The 24815-nt window shown below is 39.6% G+C and overlaps 2 protein-coding genes and 2 pseudogenes across 6 annotated transcripts in view; 1 reads left to right on the forward strand and 3 right to left on the reverse strand.

The window, feature by feature from the left end:
- The window catches only part of LOC132105870 (liprin-alpha-2-like), a 216017-nt gene extending 211997 nt beyond the window's left edge, over positions 1-4020 (reverse strand). The window contains exons 1-2 of the mRNA XM_059511341.1: positions 3946-4020; positions 680-864 (exon numbers count right to left, since the gene is read on the reverse strand). The gene's annotated coding sequence lies outside the window, so the exon portion shown is untranslated. The remainder of the gene's footprint in view (positions 1-679; positions 865-3945) is intronic.
- A 109-nt stretch (positions 4021-4129) lies between these two features.
- On the forward strand, positions 4130-5729 carry LOC132105871 (protein LLP homolog; annotated as a pseudogene).
- On the reverse strand, positions 5317-11025 carry LOC132105872 (src substrate protein p85-like; annotated as a pseudogene).
- Positions 11026-12334: 1309 nt separating this feature from the next.
- LOC132105873 (golgin subfamily B member 1-like) overlaps positions 12335-24815 on the reverse strand; it is a 29536-nt gene continuing 17055 nt past the window's right edge. For all 5 annotated transcript variants that reach the window (XM_059511351.1, XM_059511349.1, XM_059511350.1 and 2 more), the window contains 11 exons: positions 23747-23816; positions 18339-23406; positions 17817-18240; positions 17473-17706; positions 16542-17366; positions 15987-16171; positions 14817-14970; positions 14459-14544; positions 14132-14203; positions 13758-13848; positions 12335-13551 (listed from right to left, as the gene is read on the reverse strand). In XM_059511351.1, the coding sequence (XP_059367334.1) occupies positions 13414-13551; positions 13758-13848; positions 14132-14203; positions 14459-14544; positions 14817-14970; positions 15987-16171; positions 16542-17366; positions 17473-17706; positions 17817-18240; positions 18339-23406; positions 23747-23816 (7347 nt within the window). In that variant the 3' untranslated portion in view covers positions 12335-13413. The remainder of the gene's footprint in view (positions 13552-13757; positions 13849-14131; positions 14204-14458; positions 14545-14816; positions 14971-15986; positions 16172-16541; positions 17367-17472; positions 17707-17816; positions 18241-18338; positions 23407-23746; positions 23817-24815) is intronic.

A 24815-nucleotide genomic window follows, 5' to 3' on the forward strand; every position in this document is an offset into this window, starting at 1 on the left:
TGAGATAATCTACTGTTGTTAAGTATTAGCTTCAGGAACTCATGTATATTGTCCATATTTTTTTTTAATCGCCCAAAGAGAGGGTAGAGAGAGAGAGAGATAACTCTTTTAAAGCAATTCTTTAAAACATGAACATTCTTCTCATCTTGAGTCAATATGTGGGGAAAAAATGCTACAGGCATGCAAAAAAAACCTCACTCAACAAATTGATTTTAAAACCAGAAAAAACCACAATCAAAGTGCATGACACACCAATGCTGCCTTCAACCAAACACACACACACACACACACATAGAATCACATAACCCACCATTACAGAGTAATCAACTCCACTGTGATGAAAAAGTAAAAGAGATTGCGGAATGTAGCCTGCGGTCGTAAGTGTGCGATTTCTAATAATACTGTGATAGACTGGCCTTTAACATCACTCACGGCAGTCGTGGGGTATGATATCATAATAAAAATTCCCCAGAACTAATCTTTTTTTTTTTTACAAGGAGCAGGTTATGAAGGGTGAAACTCTCCTCATATTTGGCTGCCATATTACGCTATAAACTGTAAATAAGTAAACCCACTGGCTCAAATGAGTATTTAAAGTGTGATAGATGGAACACCTGGAAACTTGCAAACTGTCTTGACCCTAAAATCTACTAAACAGAGGCTTTGCGTTTAGATTCACCTGGGTTCAGGATGCTGTTCAGGCGATGCTTGTCATTATAATTTAGCTCCATGGAGACCAAACCCAGAGCAACGTCCCTCGTGAGTGTTAACGTTCCAAATGATACCAAATAGCATCAGTTGTCTCTAGAAACCAGAGGCCTGGGGATGATGGCAGGCCTCTCTGTGAATCCTCTGGAGATGGATCTGCAGGTTCAGAGTAGCAAGAGATGCAATGAATGAACAAGAACAAGAAGTGAAGGGCATGACCGCACTCTTTTAGTTTAGTTTTGAAGTCTGTAGCACAGTTCCCAAATCTGAGACACCTGGTTGTCTATTGTCTACTCTACATAAGTAGTTAGTTGCTAAGAGGCCGCTCACACAGAATGCAATTTTTTGTGTTTCAAAATGTAAAACACGGGTTAGTGGGACAAAAATCACAAAGTCTAGACAAACATTTTTGAGCTTCTTTTAAAATAAGAGTTCATCTGTCACATTTCTATTTAATTCAATGGAAAAAAAGAGCAGTAAAATGCAAAAAAGCTGAAAAAAGCTTTTTCTACATTTAAAAATGCAAGACATGATGCAATGAAATAAAAAATAAAAAAAGCAAGATATGTTTTTAAAAAGTTTAACGGTTTGTATAATATAGTCATGCACACAATTCTGGAAAAGATGCAAGACATGAGGTCAAAGACATCTGGCCCCTGTTTTTGCATTTAAAAACATTGCATGGCAGTGGGATGTAAACAACAAAAATAACAATTGCAAGGTATATAAACACGTTTTTTTAACTACTTTTAACTTGAGCACCATGTTTTAGTACCATGCATGTATCTCTGCAAAACCATCCTTTGTAACATTCAAAAATATCAACGTTTTTGCGACAATGTCACATTTTGAATTAATTTGCGTGGCATTAATTTGCGTGCTGTGTGGTTTCATTTCAATTCAGATGCTGCCTTAGAAGAATGCTATTGTGTGACTGTTTATCTAAATACAATCCCATAAGTCTTGATACAAAAACCTTTGCTAAATTACACAGTTACCGCCAATGCTAGGTTCAGATATCCAATAGGAGGACACATACAAGTAGTGAGCGCGCGTGCAAGAGAGCCGCAGACTCTGTGTTCATGTGTGCCGTTTGCATGCTGATCATTTCAGAACATGATGTCCTGGGACTTAATTATTCCACATACGGCCACGTCACTCTCACTGAAGGAACAATAATTGGGGAATCAAAACACACAACAATGTACACAACTCCCCCCGCTGCAAAGAGACCTCAGCTGACTGCCAAGGGCAATGTCACTGGAACAGCCCAGCAGATGGGCTTTTCAATTTTGACTCCTGATGCGAGTGCTTGCTGGTCCCATGGCAGACTGGTTGCAGGTTATGCTCTGTTAGTTTGTTTTTATCTATGAGGTGTTACCAAAATCTACTTACAAAGAGGTGTGGGCCTAGAGAGGGATATTACAATACTGGGATTTATTTATTTAAAAAAAAAAGCTGGATGGAGTCCACTGTAAATGTGCTAATGATGTTAGCACCAAGGGGAACAGATTAGACAAAGATGAACCTTCATCTAAGTGATGGGAAAGCAAAAGTGTGGAGAAAAAAGGGAACTGTAAATTATATTAAGCATACAGCCTTATCTGTAAAGCTTGGTGGATGTGGTGTCATGGCATGGCCATGCATGGCTGTATCTAGAACAGGACCTCTTCATTTTAATGATGACTTAATGAATGAAGACAGTAGCAGAATGAATTTGGAAGGGTACAAAATCATCTCGGCTACCAATATTCAAGAAAAATCATTAGAAAGCACTGCATATTGGATCAGGACAATGACCCAACACACCCTGCCAGTTCAGTCAAGGCCTTTACCAGGGCAAAGAAATGTAAAGTCTTAGATTGCCCAAATCAATCTCCTGATTTAAATCCGATTGAACATTCATTTCACCAGCTGAAGAGGAGACTAAACTTGGCCGCATCAAAGACCAAGAGTCTGGTGATGTCTATGGGTCACAGACTCATGTAAGTGATCTGCAACTAAATATTAGCTTTTAATCTTTTACATCTGCCTTAAGTTAAACCGTCCTGAACTCTAAAAGTGCTGTAATTTTTATTTGGTTAAACATGTATGTGTTGAAACAGCTAATAGTAAAATGTGACATTCTGTAGTTATGTGTCATTTTCTTCTTTTAATCATGTTTGCGGATGTCTTGACTCCACAGCAGAGAAAGCAATTCTGTCTTTACTGTTCCAATACTTTTGGAGGGCACTGTATAGTTATAGCCACACACACACACACACACACACACACACAAATACAAAAATTAAAATAAGAATACAATAACATTATTAAAATAAGTAATAAAAACATCACCATTTAATAAATAAATAAAATGCACAAATATAAAATAACTTAATTATTATCTGGAAGATACTGGCTTTGTATAAACCTGAGGAGAAACAATGTAAACGTACATATCCTTTCAGAGCAGTTTTACACCTTTAACAGCCCTGAAATAATAATAATAATAATAATAATAATAATAATGCATCTTAGCGTTTCTACTGACACCCTTGAATCCTTTTGTGCACCCCTTGGAGGCCCTGGACCATAGTTTGAAAACCCCTGTGACAGTCTTCTCCAATTGCTTAATACAATTCAAAAAAGTAATTTGACATTTTTTTTTTTCTTTAATACAGACGCAGGAAAAAACATCATGATAACACTGATTGGCTCTAACTGCAACATTTCACTCAGCTTTAATGTCAAAATACAAGCCCAAACTAAATCTGAACATGGTATCTAACATTAGGGGCTAAACTGGGCCATGCTAACCCACCAAACTTTATTAACAGTAAAGAAACCTGCACTTGTTTTGACTTTTACTGTGGTTTGGGAAGGTGAGGCGGTCATTTCAGCACAGCTAATGTCACTGGATGGAGTTGTCTCAAACGACTTTTTACAAACACAATACGTCATCCATCTGCCCCGAGTCACACATTTTGTCCAGCAACACTATTAATTCAGCCTAAAGTTGACATTTTGGGCGGGTCAAAAGTACAAACTGAACATATGGTAGAGAGCAACAGTCAGTGTTTACATCTTTTGGGAAAATCAACTTAAGTTACTTGTAGCTGACTCTTTATGTAAAACTGGGATTTAGAAAGTATTTCCCCTATAAATAAAAACAAAGCTCTTTTTCGGAGGAAGAACATCTTAAGATACAATTGTGAATTTATAATATACATGTTTTTGTTTTGTATTTTAACTAACCTGGTATTTTGACGTTTATAAGATGTTAAAAGCAGGCCGCCGTTCTGCTGCCCTCTACTGGACTAAGCGCGCGACCACACGAGCCGTAAACATGCGATGTTTTGTCGCAAAGAAAATAAATTAAAAATACATTTAACTGTCGTAAAGAATGTGCTTAGCGCGGCAGCCGTACACACACACACACACACACGTGTATCCAGAGGTGTTCTGAAGATATATGTAAGTTACACACTGCGAATGTAAATACTAGCTTTAACACACCAATAAATATTCAAGTCCGTGTATTTGTAGTATTCACGCATGTGAGCGGTGTTTGTCCCTGATATCTATTAGAATAAAAAAAAGCTATTTTTGCATATGTGAGATGGTTAACGAACATCTATTTCTAATTTTTCTTACGCGGGTCTCTTGCATCAGGATAACAGATATGTTAAGAATATGAATAATCATTGTTATCAGGTCATGTGTTTTCTGTATTGGTGTTTTATTATTATTATGCTTATGGAGTGACCAACATTTGCACATTTTAGGTGTTTTAATAACAATTCAGTTCATGGAGCTTCTCTTATAAAGAGATGATGAAGTGAAATGAGGTAGACACCCAAAATGATCATGGAAAAATATGAAGAAACATTGTGTTCTTTTGTTACTATCTTTGTCTTCTCTCCTCAGTTTCCATCAGGATGTCAAAAAGTTTGCGTAGCAAGCGGAGGAGAAAGATGAGGGCAGAGAAAAGAAAGAAAGTTGCACCCAAAGAACTGGCTCGACTCAAAGCAGTGCTGGGAAAGGAGAGATCGCCATGAAAGATGTGGCTGAGATCGCCACCGTGGTGCCGCCTGAGAAAGTGAAGGAGAAGCCGGAGAATGTGGAGATGCAGGAAGAAAATGGTGAGCTTTTACAGAAACATTTAGCAATTCGACTTATGTTGTGTTTCAGCATATTAAATGCAGATCTGTTGTTGCTTTGCAGCAGATGGTGGGAAGATGGATTTAGACACTAAACGCAGTAAAAAGACAATGCTGGACGATCAAGGACGGTATCCGGTCTGGATGAACCAAAGGCATATAAAGAAGGTGAAAGCCAAACGTATGGCTACAAAAGGAAAACCTAAGATAAAGAAGGGGCTCGCCTGGTAGATGAACTGATCTGCTTGTGCACGGACATTACGTCTGACACAGCTCTACAGGAGCTTTGCTGTCCATCGTTTACATGTGCATTTTGTACATTTCTATGGAACGTTTATGCAAAAAATTAAGTCACCCGCATTGTACAACACAACTGACTCTTCCAGTGAAATACACATTTTTTCTCTCTACTTCAATCTCTCACTCTGTAGGTCTGCTTTACTATGAAGTAAAAATCCAATATACCTTTCTGGGGGATTCAGTTTTATTTTGCAGTCAACAAAACTGCATAGCATTGAGGCAATAAAGAGACAAGCATAAGCCAGGCCAGTGGCTTGTGTTTCTAAGGCAGCATGGTATACTTGTAAATTTAAACTCTGCACCAACCAAAATTATTTATAGCAGTACATTTTAATTCTGCAAACAATTTAATATATTGGTACATTTGTAAATCTGATTCAATGCATAAAGGTTTAGAAAACTGTTAACTGACATAACATTCCTCATTTAAAACTATTAACAACGTTATATAATTACTATAATATTTGACATCCTATTATCTGAGAGATTACATGGAATATTAGCACTTTCAAAAATCTATTTTTCATATTGTAAGACTGGGAATCAGCTAAAAAAAAAGTAACTGAAAATTGTGACAAACATGTTTTTTTTATATACACTATCGTTCAAAAGTCTGGGGGCAGTATTTTTATATTGAAATGAATACTGTAATTTAGAAAAGATGCACTAGAACAGATCAGAAGCAACAGTAAAAACATGCATGTTACAATATTTCTATTTCAAATAAATGCTGCTCTTATGAACTTACTATACATCAAGAGACGTAAACCAAATATGAACGGTTTTCACACAAATATCAATCAGCACAACTGTTTTCAACATTGATAATGCTTTTTGAGCACCAAATCAGCATATTAGAATGATTTCAGAAGGATCATGTGACACTTGAGACTTTAAATAATGACTGACTGCTAAAAAAATACATTGAAATAATAACAAAAGAAATTTTTTTTTAAATTGTAATATTTCAACTATATCACTGTATTTTGGTGAGCATAAGAGCCTTTTAAAACATTACAAAATATTACAGACCCCAAACTTTGAACAGTAGTGTATATATAATCATATACATTTTAATCTAAAATCTTCATGGAAAAAAATCTGAATGTCCATGTTATTTGGTTACTAATCGTGTGCACTGAATGGACACATCTGCTCAGCTAATGGATGCAAGCTCATTAAAACAACCAAAAATGACTTTCATTCTGTACATGTTAGTAATATTGTATTGCACTTGCATATCATAAAACATGCAATAAATATTGTCTGCAAGTGACCAATAAACAAAAATGTGATCACTGATTATTAGCAACTACTGGAGCTCCACAAAAGTGGCAGGAAACAGGCCTGTGAGACCATGACACGTTCCTTTCCACCAACCCTCATCCACCATCTCGACATTAGTGATGATGTCGCCTGGCATGAAGGAGATCTCGTCACTGGCCTCTGCAAAAGTATGATTGATATTCATAATACACAGCAGATTAAACAAAAACAAAAAACTCGACAGAAAGCACTTCCGTAGCTCTGCAGAGTCAGGACTCAGTTTAATAAAATACAATGTCAGTGAGGTTATCAATCAGCTGCTGTGGACTGTAAGGGCTCTAACGTACCTCCTTGGTAGTCATAAATGGCCGTGGCTGTACGTCCTGCCCCACTTAGTTCTTCATAGTCATTATCAGCAGCTGTAGAAGAAGCCAAAAAGGAATTAGGAAATCCAGCTGTTGGCAATCAAACATTTAGAGCTGTTGTAGAACATGTAGAACCATCTGTCGTTTTTCTTTGATTGCCACAGTGAACACACTTCGTATATATCAATGTGTGTTAAACCTGCAGTAGTATATGAGCCAATATCCTCATAATCTTCTTCCTGAGGTACAGGGGCAGATTCACACTCGGCATAAGTTTGCTCCTCCTCCTCTTCCTCTTCGATCAGGTCAGCTGGACGGGGCGGCAGTAACGGAGGCTCCTCGTATTCAGGGTCCTCCTCTACCTGAAACACACACCGAGCAGATGATGATCAATTACCTCAGTATATGTCCTTAAAATGATTATGACAGTTCGTTACTTGTCTTGAAACAAGAATCAACAACTAAACTATATTTACAGAAGAAAATTTGAGGCCCTTGCTATAGGGTGTTATATCGTTCTTACAAGGTGGTTGCTTACTGGTCCAAGATAAATTTCTATAGTTTTACAGTCCTTAGACATGACTTAGATAACTCTAAAGAGTGCATCAAACAATGCTAATATAACATTGCCTGAGTTTCTTCCTCTGGTTCCTCTCTGGGAATTTCAGGCAGTTTTCTGAACGTCTCTGGGGGATTCTGGGATGCTGGAACTGGTGGTGGTCTCTGGATCTCTTCCTTCTCTTCATGCTTGCCCTGCTCCTTAAGAGAGAAGATGACCAGCATTACAGAGTGTTCATTAGTGTGTAAAAAAAATAAAAAAAGGAAAGGGTTGGTTGGTGTGTGTGTGGGTTATCTATATTTATCGTGCATTCTGTTAAAAGTGTAGCGAGCATATCTCTCTATATATATATGTGTATGGGTATTAAGACAAATGTGAACCTCTTGTTTGCGTTGTGCCTCTTCCCGTTCTCTCTTCTCTCGAGCAAGTCTTCTGACTCTCTCCTCCTCTGCTTTCTTTCTATTCTCCTCATCTGAGGCCTTCGCCATGTTCTCAAAGCGAGCCTTAAGGTTTCCAGCTCCTACACTTGCTGTAAACACCAGAAAGAGAAGAATCTGCTGAGTTCCTACAAAGTATATAGACCCTTTATCAACACATTCAAAATACATGAATGTCACTGCTTTACTACTCAAAAGCAAATCACTTCAAATGGAACATTTCGACGTATATATGGACAGCAAACACTCACAGGCCTCAAAAGCCTGAGGCTTTTCATAAGATGATGATGGTGACTCCATATCACTGAATGAAGCGGCACTCTGTGGAAAATAACTCGATGTACATTCACTGGGAAACCATAATAATGCTAATAATGCTACACAGTTCATGTGAAATGTATACCTTATCCATGCGATCTGCTTCGACTCCATAACGTCCTCCAAAACCCTTTGCATAGTCTGAAATCAATAAGAACGTATACATTTGGTATTATGTAAAATGGACCAAAAATGTGTTGCAAACATCACATTTTATGGTGCTAAACACCAGGGCACACACGTTCAGAAATAGATAGCGGGTGATGTGACACTAATGCATAAGAATTAACATGAAGGTGGGTTTTGAATTTTCCATTAGTCAAGTGATATTTATGGTACCTTTCTGCGACTGATGCTTCTCTGTTTCGCCTTTATAGTCATAACCCAAAGCAGCCTTGTCAACCTTTTCTTTTTCCACTCCGTATTTCCCCCCGAAGCCTTTTGCATAGTCTGTGAGATGTTTAGAAAGCAGAATTACACTTTATAAACCATTCTTCCACCAAAAGGGGGCAAATGTAAGGATCGAGGACCAGGATGTTGGTCCATATAACAGCAGAGATTGAAATGACCTTTCTGCGACTGATGTTTCTCTGTTTCTCCTTTATAGTCGTAACCCAAAGCAGCCTTGTCAACCTTCTCTTTCTCCACGCCGTATTTTCCCCCGAAGCCTTTCGCGTAGTCTGCGAGATGTTCAGAAAACAGAATTTTGCTTTATAAACTCTTCTTCCACCAAAATGAGTCCAAAACATGGATTGAGGACCAGGATGCAGACCTTTCTGTGACTGGTGTTTCTCAGTCTCGCCTTTGTAATCGTAACCAACTGCGGCCTTGTCAACCCTCTCTTTCTGCACACCATACTTGCCACCAAAACCTTTAGCATAATCTTAAGAACAGTAAAGAAGTGATTGTTACACGAAGCACAGAAAAATAGAGAAGATGCATAGAATATAAATGCCTGAACTTTGTTTGAAAAGTACCTTTCTGAGACGCATGCTGCTGTACCTCACCCTTATACTCATAGTTCATGGCAGACTTTGAGAAATCAGTGATAAAAGAGGAAAAACAAGTCAAATATCAATTCATTTATTTATATTATACAATCGCATGAGAGCGTGTCTAACCTTGTCCACACGGTCCTTCTGTACACCAAATTTCCCCCCGAAACCCTGTGCTGCATCTGTCTGGGATGAGTGCTTTTCTACCTCCGCCACATAGCTGTGCCCTAAAGCACCCTGGGAAAATATCCACTGACATTAAACCTGGTGAAATGTGTTTTTAAACCGCAAGCTTGAATATTCATTTATGCAGAGTATGCACTACTGTGTTGAGGTTTCAGACATAAAGTGGGTTCTCATTAGTGAATTTAGAGGACAAAAAGAGGTATATTGTCTACAGTGTAGCACTATATAAAACACATTTCACACAGAAGTCACTTTCAAACCTGCCAGAACCCTGTTCTTTTACAGTCTAACCTTGTCCATTCTGTCTTTCTCAACTCCAAATTTCCCTCCATAGCCGTACGAGGCTTTAGGGCCCTGCTCCAGCTCTTTCTTCTTAACCACCTCATGTTCCCGAGACACATTCTGCCTGAGATCTGCAATGCTACACACAAACACAGGCACATTGCATGTTCCTACATGCTGCATATTGCTATGGACTGGAATGGCATTTTTGTTAAGCACTTGTTTATGCAGCTACTCGTTTATATTTTTTAAATTATTACTGTTAATAATACAGATGTGTCATATTTCAAATGCAGTGTGTCATTGCAACATCTTATTCCGCTTCTGACATGATCTATGCTTGAAATGATCAGTCCATATTTGGAAATGCAACTCATGTCAGCAGCATTTCTATACTTCCTATTTCCTCTCTGCAGAGAGTGACACTCTTTGTAGCAGTGCTTTCAGTTCAATGCAACATGGTGCCATTAAAGCAACCTGCTATATTATCTCAAATCAGTAGCTCTTTTCAACTTTTCTATATCATGTAGCATCTGCATGTGTATTAACTGTTACCTGATGTGTTCTTTTCGACCTGATCCTTCTATGGTTCTGGAACCCCATCTCTGCTCCTGCTCTGATACATCATTCTGGTACACAGCCAGTTTCATTTATACAATAATAATGAATAATAATAAAAAAGTGTTATGTTTCAAGAAAACCTAACTCTTAACAACTCATTTAGATTAGCACCTTAGGACATAAGAGTTGTGCATTTATTTTCAGGTCTGCTTACCTCAAAATTGGGATCTGTTTCCCAGTCGTCCCCCTCCGATTCCACCTTCACATTAACATCATGCCCCACCACAGATTTCCACATCTGTAGAAAGAGAATAGCAAAGATTGCACGGCTCATGTTACATTTCCTTATGCAAAAACTATACAGGGAATGCATTATGTTCAAAATGCCTCAAAAAACAAATATTTACAGATATGATGTATGAATTAATCTAGTGACTGATTATAATCATCTTGTAGTAAAGTTACAAGTTGACTATTTTACAATTGTTCTGCTGTGTGTCATCAAGAGAGTAAAACATCAGGTTGAAGTTATAGCTGTAAGTAATTCCACATTTTTATGAAAAATTCTAAATTATTTTAACTATAATGTCTTTATTAACAAAACAAGTGTCGATGCACTTTGCAAGTTCCTCATTTTTCTAGAACAGCAGATGGAAATCTTTACACGTTCATGAATAAAAAGCTTCACAGTTGAATTTCAACAATATTCAAAACTATGAACACTTTTATGCAAGCACAGTAACCTGCAGATAATGTACAGAAATATATACATTTGACTTCCTGAAACGACTAAGTTTTGGCAACTTGTGATCAACCACTTCCTGATTAAAATCAAAGTTGTTGCGTTTTTCTTGGTGCATCGTTATTAACAAAATGAACGAATAACAATGGTTACTCACGTTTGAATGCTTTATTCTCCAGAATTGTTGTCCGTTAAATGTTTATTTCAGTGTCAGGGTGAGACGAAGGGACAAATCAGACCTGCGCTCGAATGAGTGCACAAGAAGAAGAAGCAGCTGCGGGCACGCGTTCACGCGCAGCTGAGTCCTACCTCTGCATTTGTGACCCGTTCAATTAAAGCTTAGAATAAACTCATTTTAATTTATAGTGGGTCCCAATGCCTCAAAACACAGATGAATTAACATGCAATGTAAGCATTATGATTCTTATGTGTATGAAATGTTGTTTTTCAATTATCTCAGTCTATATAACATTTCATAAATATAAGATTCCGACCGGAGTTGCCAACTTTTAAGTTCAGCTTGGAGATAGATTTTTAAGTTTTTAGGTCGGTCACCGTTTAATATAAATTCATGTGTATATACTGTAAAAATAAGGGGATTGAATATTTTGTGGAATGCAGTTGAATGGCTTTTTAGCACCATTTTACACTTGTTTTAAATTCACAATTTGCTTGCATTCATTGTAATTATGCGAGTATAATTAAAAAAGGATGTAAGCCTAAGTTAACTTTAGATTTTTTTCATTAAAAATCTAATGTTTAATCATGTCTTAATATTTATTCAAAATATTTAGTAAAGAGTACCTAGTTGGTAAACCATGGCATTACAAATGAAATTTGTCTGACCACAAAATAACTCTTATTTGCCTCTTTGCATTGGAATTTAAAACCCTTTTCTCTATTTAACCTTAAATACTTAAATTTAAATACTTGTAATTTTAAATCCTTAAATTATTATTGTCCATTAACGACAAATATATATAAATATATATATATTTTTTTTCTAATATTTTTATTAGTTTTATTACACTAAATATTAGAGAAAAAATATATTACATATTTTTACTCATTAATGGACCATAATAATTGCAGAAATAGTATTTAGTATCAAAAGATCACTTCAAAATATTTAATAAAGATTACTGACCTAAAAGATACAACACTTATTTAATAGACAAATACTTAAGATGGTCACACTATAAGTAAGCAATGCCTTCGATAGGTTTCTTGAAGCATCTTGGAAACATTGCCACAGTTCTTCTGGATTGAGTCTGTCTCAGTTTGTGCTGTTTCTTCATGTCATTCCAGACAGACTGATGATGGTTAGATCAGATCTCTGTGTTGAGCACTGGCTGTTGTCAGACTCCTCCTGCAAACAAAAATCTCACTGGATTGTTATATTTAATGGCTTTACTGTAAATCTTGCTGCAATGGCACCAGCATGTCCAAAAACTCCTCTTCACACATCACATGTGTATGTCTTCCCATAAATAGACTTTATTTCCAAAAAATAGCCCCTACAACAGGGTAGCAGGAGGGAGAAAAAGGATCATTTTATACAGACTTTACAGATTAAACACTCACTGGGCTGTTCTTAAAATCTCACTGTAATAGAGACAAGATTTCAACCACAATCTAAACCATCCCTATACAGCCCAAACGGACCAGAGTGACAGTAGTTAAGTGAGAATAGGACGTCCAGTTCTGGCTCCGAAAACTGGAAACAAGCAGAACTTGAATGATTTGATGAAGCTTTTTTACACCTGAAAAAGAATCAAAACATCTAAAGAAATTCAAGGTATTTCATTTACATCTTTAAGAGTGGCTAAAAGCAATAGTAGTCCAGATGTAAAGAACATGATGTGTAGTGTGTTACAGAAAATAAACACCAACAAAACAAACAAATAAACCAGAAAAAACACCAATTAAAATATAAATATAAATGACAGTATTGCACCAAGCTGGCAAACTATTCTGCCATGCAAGGAAACAGTCAGCACACTAGGACACTTCTAGAAGACTTCTGACGTCTTGCCATGCAGACGCATCCAGTATCTGTATCAGCTTCAACGTTACATTACATCTGAACGCTATGACTCCGCAGAAATAAAGAGATATCAGGAGACAAAACCAACTGCAGGAAGCTGGAATGTGGTCAAAATAAGTTGTCTACCTTTATGCATTTGACAGACAATGTGAAAGACTCTGCTAGACAGATGCTGACATTGTCAACTTCATCTACATTTCCAAATGCTTAAAAATTCCTTCATTAATTTGGGCTTTCTTAAAGGGTAAAATAATGTTCTTGAGGAAGTGCGTGTAGTGCTCTAGTGTTACTAGTCCCATTAAAACTGGGTGGAAATTATTTTTTGTCAGAACGCTCTGATAAAATCACAAACAGATCAGATGTAGCTTTGGTAATTACGCAAGGAAACTTACTCGTAGAAGAATGTAAATGAACCCTGTGTTAAATAATGTGTTCATTTGTTTTGTATTATAAGTAAATGAGCAGTGAATGTCTCTCTCTCAGTAAAGCGTGATCAATCTCTTTCTCACAGATATCCTCCCATGCATAGCAGCAACAGCACGTGAACAGTCAGCAGGTAGAGTGACACCAGCAGAGGCGTTCGCTGACGAGAGCAGAAGGCAACTCGCAGCATTCGCAGTAGTCCAGGTCCACCGCTACGAGTCTATGGTAAAAAAAAAAGATGCATCTAAAAAATTTATCTATATATATATATATATATATATATATATATATATATATATATATATATATATATATATATATATATATAACTCAGGCTTTAATAATAAAATAATACAGTAAATTAGAAATGTGATTTGTAATAGCATGTTTATGGATGTTAAAACAAGCCATTGTGGGGTTGTATACCCGTGTAACGGCGCCCTCTGGAGGCTCAATAAGTACAGCAGTCTCTGACATCATGGCATCAGATGCTGTCTGCCACTCCCCATGTGTATAGCTGCAAATGAGGAAGCGAAATTATAATATTCAGTTTTTAAATGTGAAAAGTGAGGCATGAAATATGTGAATAAAAACTGCAGTTGGATCATATGCAGTGGTCCCAAAATGTACGTAGTTTAGAGTAAATCTCCAGATGATTTGGTTTGATATTTTGTATCTAAATCAACGACATGACAATTTGTGTGTCTTGCATGCTATGTTTCCCACTAAAGCAGTCTGCAGCAACAACGGCCAGAGCCAGGGGCAGTGAATCTCATCTTAATCTGAGATTAGGGTCAAACCGTTTGAGGCGATCCTGTGCAGCAATGAGCTGCTCCTCTACTCTAAGTCTCTGTTCTGACTCCTCATCCAGCCTGACAGAAACACACACACAGTAGAAGAGTAACTGTACAGCATAGGTATTACACAATACAATAGCCATTGATTAGAAAAGAAAATTCACATGCTTAATTCCTTTCAAATACAGTATTAGTATCATGTTAGCTATTAGCCGAAGTATTAGCTACAAGTGCTATCAATGCAGTTTGTGGCAGAGGTGCTAAAGAGCTTGACAGCATGCAACTGTGGATCAGTATAACTAATGATAAGACTGAACTTGGCAGCAATACCTTCTCTGGAGTTCAATGCACTCAGCTTTATAGCCCTCATTGTGCTCTAGAGGGCCACCAGGGGCAGCATCTACTGCAAGGCTTCCCTACGGACAAAGAAAGTAGTGTTGAATGCCTCATACACTCAAGACAATGAAAAAGATCAAGGACTTTTCAGATTTATACGGAAGCATATAGTGGTATGTTAAACATAAAACTTTGACAGACATACAAAAGCGTATTAATGAACAGGAGTACAGTGAAAAGAATAAAACATAACTAGAATCGCACAAAAACAAGGCAGATCGATTAACGGAAAACAACATTCCTAGGTTACTTTCAATGTCTCAAATTTGAAAATGAGACAAGAGCTTTTTACCTGTCTTTGTGTGTGCTCAAGCCGTAATTTTAATGTCCGTGCTTCCTCCAGCATAGCAGTAAGATGGCGAACCTGTTGGTCCCTTTCTGAGAGGGTGGTCAGGGTCTGCTGTTTCAGGAGCTCGGCCTGGCTCTGCCAGTCCATCTTCTCAAGTCTATACATGGAAAACATTTGTAAGAAATTGTAAGAAAGTGTTTTTCACTTTGAGTGAAGTTAGAAATTATAAATCTACTAACACTTTTGGGCTAACTTCTTTGAAGCTGTCTGAACAGTTGTTTTACCATGCACATATAACTGGACAGAATAAACTACGAAAGGGACCAGACTTCTGATAGTCAGAAGCATGGCTCTTAAAGACTATGACCAAAATGGCAGAGGGTAGGGGTGGGCAATATAACCTCAAAATTATATCACGATATTTCAAGAATATTTGCGATAACGGTATTTATTACGATATAGAAAAAATATATTGGTGATTGCAGCTGGCAGGCAGGAGCATTTATTAGTGCACTCAAAATGAAGGGCATTTTCAATCCTTTTTCAATGAGCTAAGTGTCATCGATGACAGACTACCTAATTTGAAGTGTAAATCAATTGTCATAAGGTGGCAGCAGCAACAGCTGTGTGTTAGACTTAAAGCAGACCGATTGGTGTACAGGGCCGTAGCCCTAATCAAATGTAAATAGCATTGCATAGTCTTTTCTGTATAAATTAAAAAATTAAAAAATATGTGCAATTGATAAGCTTTTGTGATGATGCGCAGGCCATCATTTAACGATGGCCTCAGGCAGTCAGTTGAAATTACAGGCCCCCTCCCCTCTCTCCACGCCGCTTTACTAAAGATATGCTCTTCTCCCATTTTTGAAGTTAAGAGCGTGCAATCAAATATACTTTAGAACCCCTCTCCCGATACTTTATTGTCATACACTGATCAGTCTATGCAGTGCTGCTTCAAGTCTTCAAGTCTCTCTGCTTCCACAAAAAGGGTTTGTGGTGTTGTTGTGTGCACTAGGGAATTTATATCCATCATACGTCATCATGTCGCTATATCATTGATATCATATGACACTTTTTTTTTTATCATGTAAAAATTTATACCAGTATTATCATGGACTGTATGATATGGCACACCCCTAGCAGAGGGCAATGAAGTCATGAGTTAAGTCTCACCTGAGCATTTCCAGTTCTTGCATATATCTGTCCATCTGTGCATCTCTATGCCTCATCTCTGCCATGATCTTTTCCTCTTGCTCCCCTGCCCTTCTTCTCTCATCCACCAGAGCCTGAGTGAGCCTGGATAGTTCACCTGATCCAAGTCGATCCAATTCAGACCGCTGCAAGTGCAGCTGTTCCAACTGAGGTGCAATTAACAGATTGCAAATGATATTAGAAGGAGGATGCAAAAACTAAGACATAGGTAGTAACACTTTAGTATAAGGAGTAATTCTCACTATTAACTAGTTGCTTTTTAGCATGCTTATTGGCTGTTATTGGCTGCTACTAGTGCTTATAAAGCACATATTCTGTATGACCATATTCTACATTTCCCAACCTACCCAATACCTAAACTTAACAACTACCTTACTAACTATTAATAAGCAGTAAATGAGGGGTTTATTGAGGAAAAAGTCATAGTTAATGGTTTGTTAATAGCAAGAATTGAACCTTAATCTAAAATGTGACCACTTAGGTTTCCAATAAATGATCAAGTAATTAATAACATACCATTCTTTCTCTGTCATTTTGCAGTGCTGACAGGGCGTTTTTTAGGCTCCACACTTCTCCTTTGGAGCCACTTGGAGGAGAAGCTGGGTGACCTGTCTGGTTTACCTCATATAAACGAAGACGCAGCTCCTTGGCCTCATTGACAGCCTGATCTCTTGCATCCTGCAGAGAGGCCATGGCTTGACCAAAAGACTGATTCTGAGCTCGAAGCTGAGAGGCTGCTTCCCTCTCCTCCAGAAGCTGCTGCTCCATCATCAACAGGTCCCGCGCCAACTCTGCAACCCTTTCCTCGGCTGTTTCAGCTTCAGTGCGCAGAACACCTTCCCAGCGCAGCTCCTTCAACTCTTTGCTGTGGACTGCCTGGGTCTCCTTCTCCAATTCCAAGGTCTCCTCCAAGGTGGCTATGTGCTTTCTAGCAGCTTGGAGCTGTTCCCTCAGCTTCACTACCTCGGCCCCCGGTGCATCTTGCTTATCGGCTCTAACAATCCCTTCACTAGCTTGGCTCAAGATCTCCTGCTCCAATGGAGGTATCTTTCCTTGTGCAACATCTTTTATAAGAGCCTGGATTTGGCTCTCGAGGTCTTCTTTCTCTCTCTCCAGGAAACTGATGCGCTCTACTTGGGTAGCAAGAATCTGCTTGTGCTGGGAGTCCTTCATAGCAAGAACCTGTTTCAGGTCATTTCTGTAGCCATGAAGTTGGGCAGCCAGTTTGGCATTCTCAGCATTCAGGTCATCCCGCTGTGACAACAAGGCTCGAATCTCCTCCTTTAAACCATTGTTTTCACCTGCAGCCTCTTGGATCAGACTGTCCTTGTCCATCATAACCTGAGAGAACATGAGACCAAGGACCAGTCAGAATTTAAAATGATAGGCTACTTTATGCAAATTAGTTTATATTTAAAAAAATATAATCTATTTAGAGCAACATTACCTGAAGATGTCTTTCCTCTAGCTGCTTGTATTGGCTGAGCACTCGGTCTCTGTCATCCTGCAGGGAGCCCATAGCCTTGGTAAAGGACTCAAGTTGAGCTCTGCTCTGGAAGGTGTCCTCCTCAGCCTTACGAAGCCTTTCTTCTAAACTACGCAACTCCTCTCTCTTCTTCTTCAGCTCTTTCTCTGCCATCTCAGCCCTTACATCTGCATCCTTCCTTGCCTCCTCTACAGCCTAAAAGATGAGAGGAGTATATATAATTTTATGGTATTAAATTCCCTACAGTGACATAAATGAATGTGCATGCGATTTTTCCCAAACTTTATTTTCAGAAAATTAAGTACCTGTGTCACAGCTTGCTCTTTCTCACCCAGGAGCTCCATCTCCCTCTTCTCCTTCTCATCCAATGCTGCCTGAAGAGTGTCAGTAAGGTTCTTTGAAGATGCCAGGTCTGTTTCCAGTTGCTCCAGCCTCAAGCATAGTCTCCTTTCTTCTGTCTCCCTTTCTTTGATTACTGCACGTGCCTCATTAGCATCACTCTGAAGCTTGTCTACTGCTTCTTCTAAAGCTTTGGTCCGGTGTCGTAGTCCTTCTGCCTCTGTCTCCAGGGTAGTCAGCTGGGAACGAGTCTGGGTCAGGTTGGTCTCTACTAGAGCGAGGTTCTGCTGCAGATCCCCTCTTTCTTTCTCAAGAGCTGCAAAGCTATCATTATGTTTCTTTTCTGCCTCAGACAGCTCTAGCTGTAGGTTCTCTTCCACCTTTTGCATTCTACAAACATACAGAAATGGATTATTTAAAATTTACTTTAAGTAAAATTTCCAGAAATTGATAAAAAAAAATCAAAAATACAAAAAAAGAAAACAAACCTTTCCAATAAACTCTGCAGCTCCCCTTTTTGGGTGGTCTCCCTCTGGAGTCGCTCAGCAAGGTCTTTAGCACGGGTCTCAGCCTCCCGAACATCAGCCTCCTTTTCTTGTAGCTCGCTATGAAAACGACTCTCCCATTGCTTGGCCTCATCCAGCACTCGATCACGGTCATCCTGCAAGGACGACATGGAGCGAGAAAAAGCAGCCAACCGAGCCAATGCTTCATCCAGACGTGCCTGCATTTTCTGGGAATGCCTGTCTGCGGCCTCGGTAATACTCCTTGCCTCAAGAGTTGCCTCTTCCTCCCTCTCCCGCTCCCGGTAAGACTTCTCCAGTCTTAATTCCATCTGTTTAAGCTCGGCTCCAAGGCGATACCTGACTTCATCCAAGGTATGCTCTGCATCTGCCTTCAGCTCAGCTTCTTTGCGCTGTACCATTTGTTCAGCAGCTATTTTGTCTGCTTGCGCCTGCTTTGCTTCTTCCAGCGCCATGTCCAATTTCCCTTTACACATCGAAAGTTCAGATGCAATACTTGTTCTGTCTTGCATAATCTTTACAATCTCCAAGCGTGCTGCATCCAGTTCTGCACTCACCTCATCTCTCCCCAAAGTCAGTGACTTAACATATTTACCCAGTTCACTTATTCTTTCCTGGTACTCAATGCAGTCTTTCTGTAACTGACGAACTTCCATTTGCTTCTCCCTTAGCAGTTCCTCAAGCTGACGTGTCCTGTTTTGACTACCGTCTTTAAACCTCTGTGCTGACTTCAACTTCTGCTCCAGCTCTCTTTGTTTGCCTGCCTCAGCCTCTGCCTCTGCTCTCTCTCGTTGTGCCTGCCTCATGTCCTCTTCCATCCTGGCTGCCTGGTCCCTCTCACTTGCCACCTCAGCTTCCAGCTCAGCCCGCTCTCTCTCCAGTCTCTCCAATTCCCTCTGCATGTCTGTGAGGCGATAGCGACTGTCAGATGCCTCTTGCTGGTAGCCTGCAATGCTTCCATTGAGCTGAGCCAGCTGGTTCATTAACCGCTCCTCCAGGTCATCTCTTTCAGTCTCTAGGCTGGCGCGAAGTTCTTGCAGTTGGGTCTCTTTCTTATAGAGCTCTTCCTTCTGGAGCCCCTCTCTTTCTGAAGACTCCTGAAGTTGTTGCTTGAAGGAAGCAAGCTCTGCATTGAGCATTGACTCTTGCTTGTTTCTGGATTCCATGTGAACTTCAAGAGCAGCTTCAAGTTCCCTTATCTTATTCTCTGCTGTTTTGAGAGAGGTTTTTAGTTCCTTGAGCCTCTCCTCTGTTTGAGCGGTCATCTCAACATTTGATTGCATCATTTGTTCAAGAGCAGTACCAATGGATTCCAATGGCTCAGTGGGATTGGCCTCTAGGGCAATACTATCACTCTGGTACTCTTGAATTTCAATTAAATCAGGACTTCTCTGCTGTGTGAAAATTTTAACCTCCTTAATGGTTTCCACAGAGCATGTGTCCAGGTTCTCACTGCCCTTTTTGTCAATGTCCTCAGCCAAGCGCAGTCTCAACTCCTCAGCTTCATGCTCCAAAAAGTTATTTTCACCCAAAACAATATTATAATTTGTTTTCAAGGTTTCAAGCTCTTGTTTGACACTCTCAAGATCTTGTTTCAGCTCAGTATCTGTATGTTTGGTCAATTTCTTCTCTTCTTGCTCCCTGAGCCTTTCATTGTCCTCCTCCAGATCCATTATCTTCTGATGCTTAACCTTGGCAAACTTTCTCATTTTTTCTTTCACAACATCCACCTCCTTCATAGCTTCCTCAGCTAACCTCTCAGCCTCATGTCTGGCTGCCTCATGAGCTCGTGCCTTGGCTGCTAACTCCTGCCTCTCTTGTCGAGCAGCTTCAAGCACTCGTCTCACTCGTTCAGCCTCATCACTTACATTTTCATATGACTTGAGGAGGGATTCATACTCTTCTTTCATGCTTTGCACCTTTTCTTCCAGCTGTCTGCACACCTGTTCGGATTCCTCTTTGGCACTCTCAGCCTGACGTTTACATGCATCCTTCTCATTCAAAACACCCTCCATGACAAGTTTAAGGCTCTCACATGAGGCATGCAGACTCTGGTTTTCCAACAAAGTTCGATCCACCTCTTCAATTAACTTCTCCCTCTCTTCTCTTGACTTGTTCAGCTCCACCTCTATTAACTCCAGTTTCTGTTGTAGCTCTAATTTGATCTTCTCAGCAGCAGTCTGTTCCTCCTTTAACAGCTGTTTCTGTTTGAGCGCCTCCTTACGTGATACAAGAGCAGCCTGCAGTTTGCGTTGAAGCTGTTGGAGTTTGGCACTATTATCCTTCTCTTCTTCATCACGTTGTGGCATTTCTGCTTCCAGTTTTTTAACCTCATCTTGCTCTGCTTTAAGCCCTTCTTGTAGGGAAGCAATCAGCTGATCTTTCTCCAGTACCGTTTCCTGCATCTTAAGTAAAAGTGAACTTTGTTCGCTAAGCTGTTGGCTTAAATCAACAATCTCATCATTCTTATGTTTAAGAAACTGTTTAAATTCTTCCACTTCTGACTGAAGTGCTTTGACTGGGGACTCAGCATCTGAGATGCTTCTTTTAGCTGCTTCCCAAGCCTCATCCACCTCCACTTTCAGCTTCTCTGCATTAGCTTCGGCTCTCTGACATTTCTCCCTAAGAGCCTCCATTTCATCAGTGAGGGCATCAATCTGCCCCTCCTTTTCTCTCAAGACTTCAAGTTCTTTGCAAAGCTCTTTGAATTTGCTATCAGTGAGTGATTGAGAGGATTGGCTCTCTTGTAGGCGCACCTCCAATTCTGCACGAGCAGCTTGCTCAACTCTTAATTCCTCCTGGAGACCATTTATAATGTCCCCATGATCTTTAACCACAGGCTGTTGAGATTGCTCACCAGGTTTATGTTGTTGTGTCTTAGTCTCAGCTGAAGTAAAATCCACCCAATCATTTGTCTCTGGTTTCTCCAGATTTTGTGTAGCAGACCCAACATTCTCCTCCACATTCACACTGTTAACTTTATCTGTATCATTCTTTGATTGTAGCAGCCCCTCAAGCTCCACAATACGATTCAACAACCCATTTTTTTCTCTCTTTTCAGTTTGGAGGCGTTCAAAAAGGTCACTGTACTCCTCTTTCTGTTGTTTCATCTGCTCAAAATGATGGCGATCATTCTCTTGAGCTTTTACAACAGTGTCCTCATGAGCATCAGTAGATTCCTGAAGCTTTTTATGCAATATTTCAATGTCAGATTCCATAGACGCTATCTGTGAAAGAAGCCTATTTCTGTCCTCAGCCATCTGTGACATTTGTTGCTCATTTAGTTGTACATACCGCTCAGTCAAATGTTCTATTTCTGCACGTGACTCAGTCAATGCTTGATCTTGCTTACAGATTTTTTGTTTCAGACTTGTCAAGGTCTCTTCTTTTATATTTAAGTCATCTCTGGTCTCTTGCAACAAAACATAAAGTCTCTGGATTTCTCTCTCTTTTTCCTTAATTTCATTTTTTAACTGAAGAGTTATTTCCTCAGTACCATCTCTTTCCTTTTCTTCCTTAATCTCAGCCTCCTTCTCAAAGTCTGCAACTTTTTTTATCAATTCTTTCCGCTGTATCAGAGCTGCCTGCAGCTTTCTCTTGACCTGTTCTCCATTTTTCTTTAAGGCAGCCATTTGAGTATTTAAGTCATCATTTTCCTTTCGTAAAGCAACAAGCTCCTCACATTCTGATGTTTTATCCTCTAGGATTTTCTGCTGGTAATCTCTGACAATCTCAAGTTCATGTACTTGCTCTTTTAGCTTTTTGACTTCACTGGACATTGTAAACCTTTCCTCACCAGCCTGGAGTAGTTTGGCAGTCATGCTTTCATTGAGTTCCATCATCTCCTGGTCTTTCTGTGAGAGACACTTTTGTAGACCTTCCAGGTCAGTAGTCCGGTCAATGAGAGCAGCTTTTGCTATATCAGCCTGGTGAGAAACCTGGACTAACCTGCCCTCCATATCCACAAGCTTCTGTTCCAGTTCGGAGGAAGTGAGCTCTCTGTCCTCTAGTTGAGCAGCAAGCATTCTAGCTTGTCCTTCTTGATCAACACGTCTTTGATGGACTTCATCAAGGCTTGCCTGTAAGGCTTTCATCTTATCATCTATAGAGAAAGCCTCTTCCTGCAAGTTTTCAAACTGCTCTGCAACATTTTGCCTATCTATTTTTTCTCGCTCAAACAATGCCTTAACTTCGATCAGCTCTTTCTCATATATATGTGCCTTGCACTGAACCTCATTTTTGGAATCTGTGAGAGACTTAAGTTCTTCCTCGAGCTGGAATACTCTCTCCTGTGATTGTAAAGCTGTGTCTTTAAACTGCTGAAGCTCTCCCAGAAGTTCACTATATCTTTTCTGAATCTCAACTGCTAAGACCTGTGCAAAAGCCTGACCGGTGTTTGAATCTGTATTTAGCAGGCTTCCCTCCTGTTGACCAAGACGTATCTGTACAGTTTCACGGATAACTAAAGATGGTGATTCAATATCAACTAAGCAGCTAGTTGATGCAACATGCTTTTCGCGGGTCTCTTCCCAAGATTGTGTCGATAAGCGTAATGAGGCAAAGTCCTGAATTTGGGGCGCCCACTCTTGAGTCCCATCTTGGTTGACTGCCTCCAGAAGAGTCCAGCTACTATGAGCCACCTCTGAGTCACTGCTTGTCACCATCTCATCTGAGGAGGTACCCTTTGATTCTCCAGGAGACACAGGCTGGGGTGCTATAACCTCAGGACTACTCTCATTGCCAGCAGAAACAGACAGAACCGATGTGTCAACTGCCACAAGTGTCATCTCTTCCTCTTTTGTGCCCTCAAGAACCTCAGATAGAGCTGTAGAGTTGTCATGCAAACAAGCAATGTCCTCTCTGCTTTGGCTGTCAGCACGTTCCTCCTCTGAAGTAGTTTTGCCTGTAGTGAGTGACAGTTTTTCTTTGAGATCAAAGAGTTCCTTTTCTCTGTCTGCAAGCTGCTGCTCAAGAAACAGTACCCGATCAGACTGAAATTTGTATTCTGAACTATGTGCATCTCCACTGTTATCTGTGGGTAGCATTTGTGAGAAGAAAAAAATAATTATGAGATAACCCTGTGAAAATCATCAAATAACAAAAAATTAAACAGGCAAGATGCATCATGTTAAAAAAAACAACAACAACAACCTTGTTTCAAGAATAAATTCTTAACTTCCTGTTTTTGTTTTGTGTTTTAACTGGGGGAACAGGTCTTTCTGGTTGTCCTAACATTACAAACCACAATGGTAAAGGGCATGTTTTCCACTAGAGAGCAAGGCTATTATGGAAGAACATGGGACTGCTGTCACTGAAATAAACACCACAGTTCATAGTACATTCAGGTATACAAGAGCAAACATTAGACTTACCCTGGTGTGTCCTGTCCAAATCTCTCACAGACAGGTCAGTCACATGATCACGTAATGACTCACCAGTAACCTAGGAAAGACAGGCCTCAGTTACAACAAACAGTGTGCTTACACTAATGCATGTTTATTGAGAGTGCCCTGGTCTATTGAATTGCCAACATAACTGCAAGTATTTCAATGCTATTACCAACCATACCTTTACTAATACTAAATAATTGTGCCCTTTTATGTGGGGGCCAGTAATAGAAAAAACAAATTATGAAAGTGAAGAGGATTATATCTCTGACCTGATAAGTTGTGAGACAAACCGTCGTAGGCATGTATGTCACCTTGCGTCTGTCGCACCAGACACAGCTTATCCAATATACTAAATGAGTCTGCCATGGCAGACGCGCTGGCCTCAACAAGTACAACCCGAATTCCGGAAAAGTTGGGACGTTTTTTACATTTTAATAAAATGAAAACTAAAAGACTTTCAAATCGCATGAGACAATATTTTATTCACAATAGAACATAGCTAACATAGCAAATGTTTAAACTGAGAAAGTTTACAATTTTATGCACAAAATGAGCTCATTTCAATTTTGATTTCTGCTACAGGTCTCAAAATAGTTGGGACGGGGCATGTTTACCATGGTGTAGCATCTCCTTTTCTTTTCAAAACAGTTTGAAGACGTCTGGGCATTGAGGCTATGAGTTGCTGGAGTTTTGCTGTTGGAATTTCCAGCTGCTGAAGAGTTCGTGGTCGTCTTTGACGTATTTTTCGTTTAATGATGCGCCAAATGTTCTCTATAGGTGAAAGATCTGGACTGCAGGCAGGCCAGGTTAGCACGCGGACTCTTCTACGACGAAGCCATGCTGTTGTTATAGCTGCAGTATGTGGTTTTGCATTGTCCTGCTGAAATAAACAAGGCCTTCCCTGAAATAGACGTTGTTTGGAGGGAAGCATATGTTGCTCTAAAACCTTTATATACCTTTCAGCATTCACAGAGCCTTCCAAAACATGCAAGCTGCCCATACAGTATGCACTTATGCCCCCCATACCATCAGAGATGCTGGCTTTTGAACT

The sequence above is a fragment of the Carassius carassius genome, chromosome 26 (assembly GCF_963082965.1).
Source record: "Carassius carassius chromosome 26, fCarCar2.1, whole genome shotgun sequence".
Classification (NCBI taxonomy): Eukaryota; Metazoa; Chordata; class Actinopteri; order Cypriniformes; family Cyprinidae; genus Carassius; species Carassius carassius.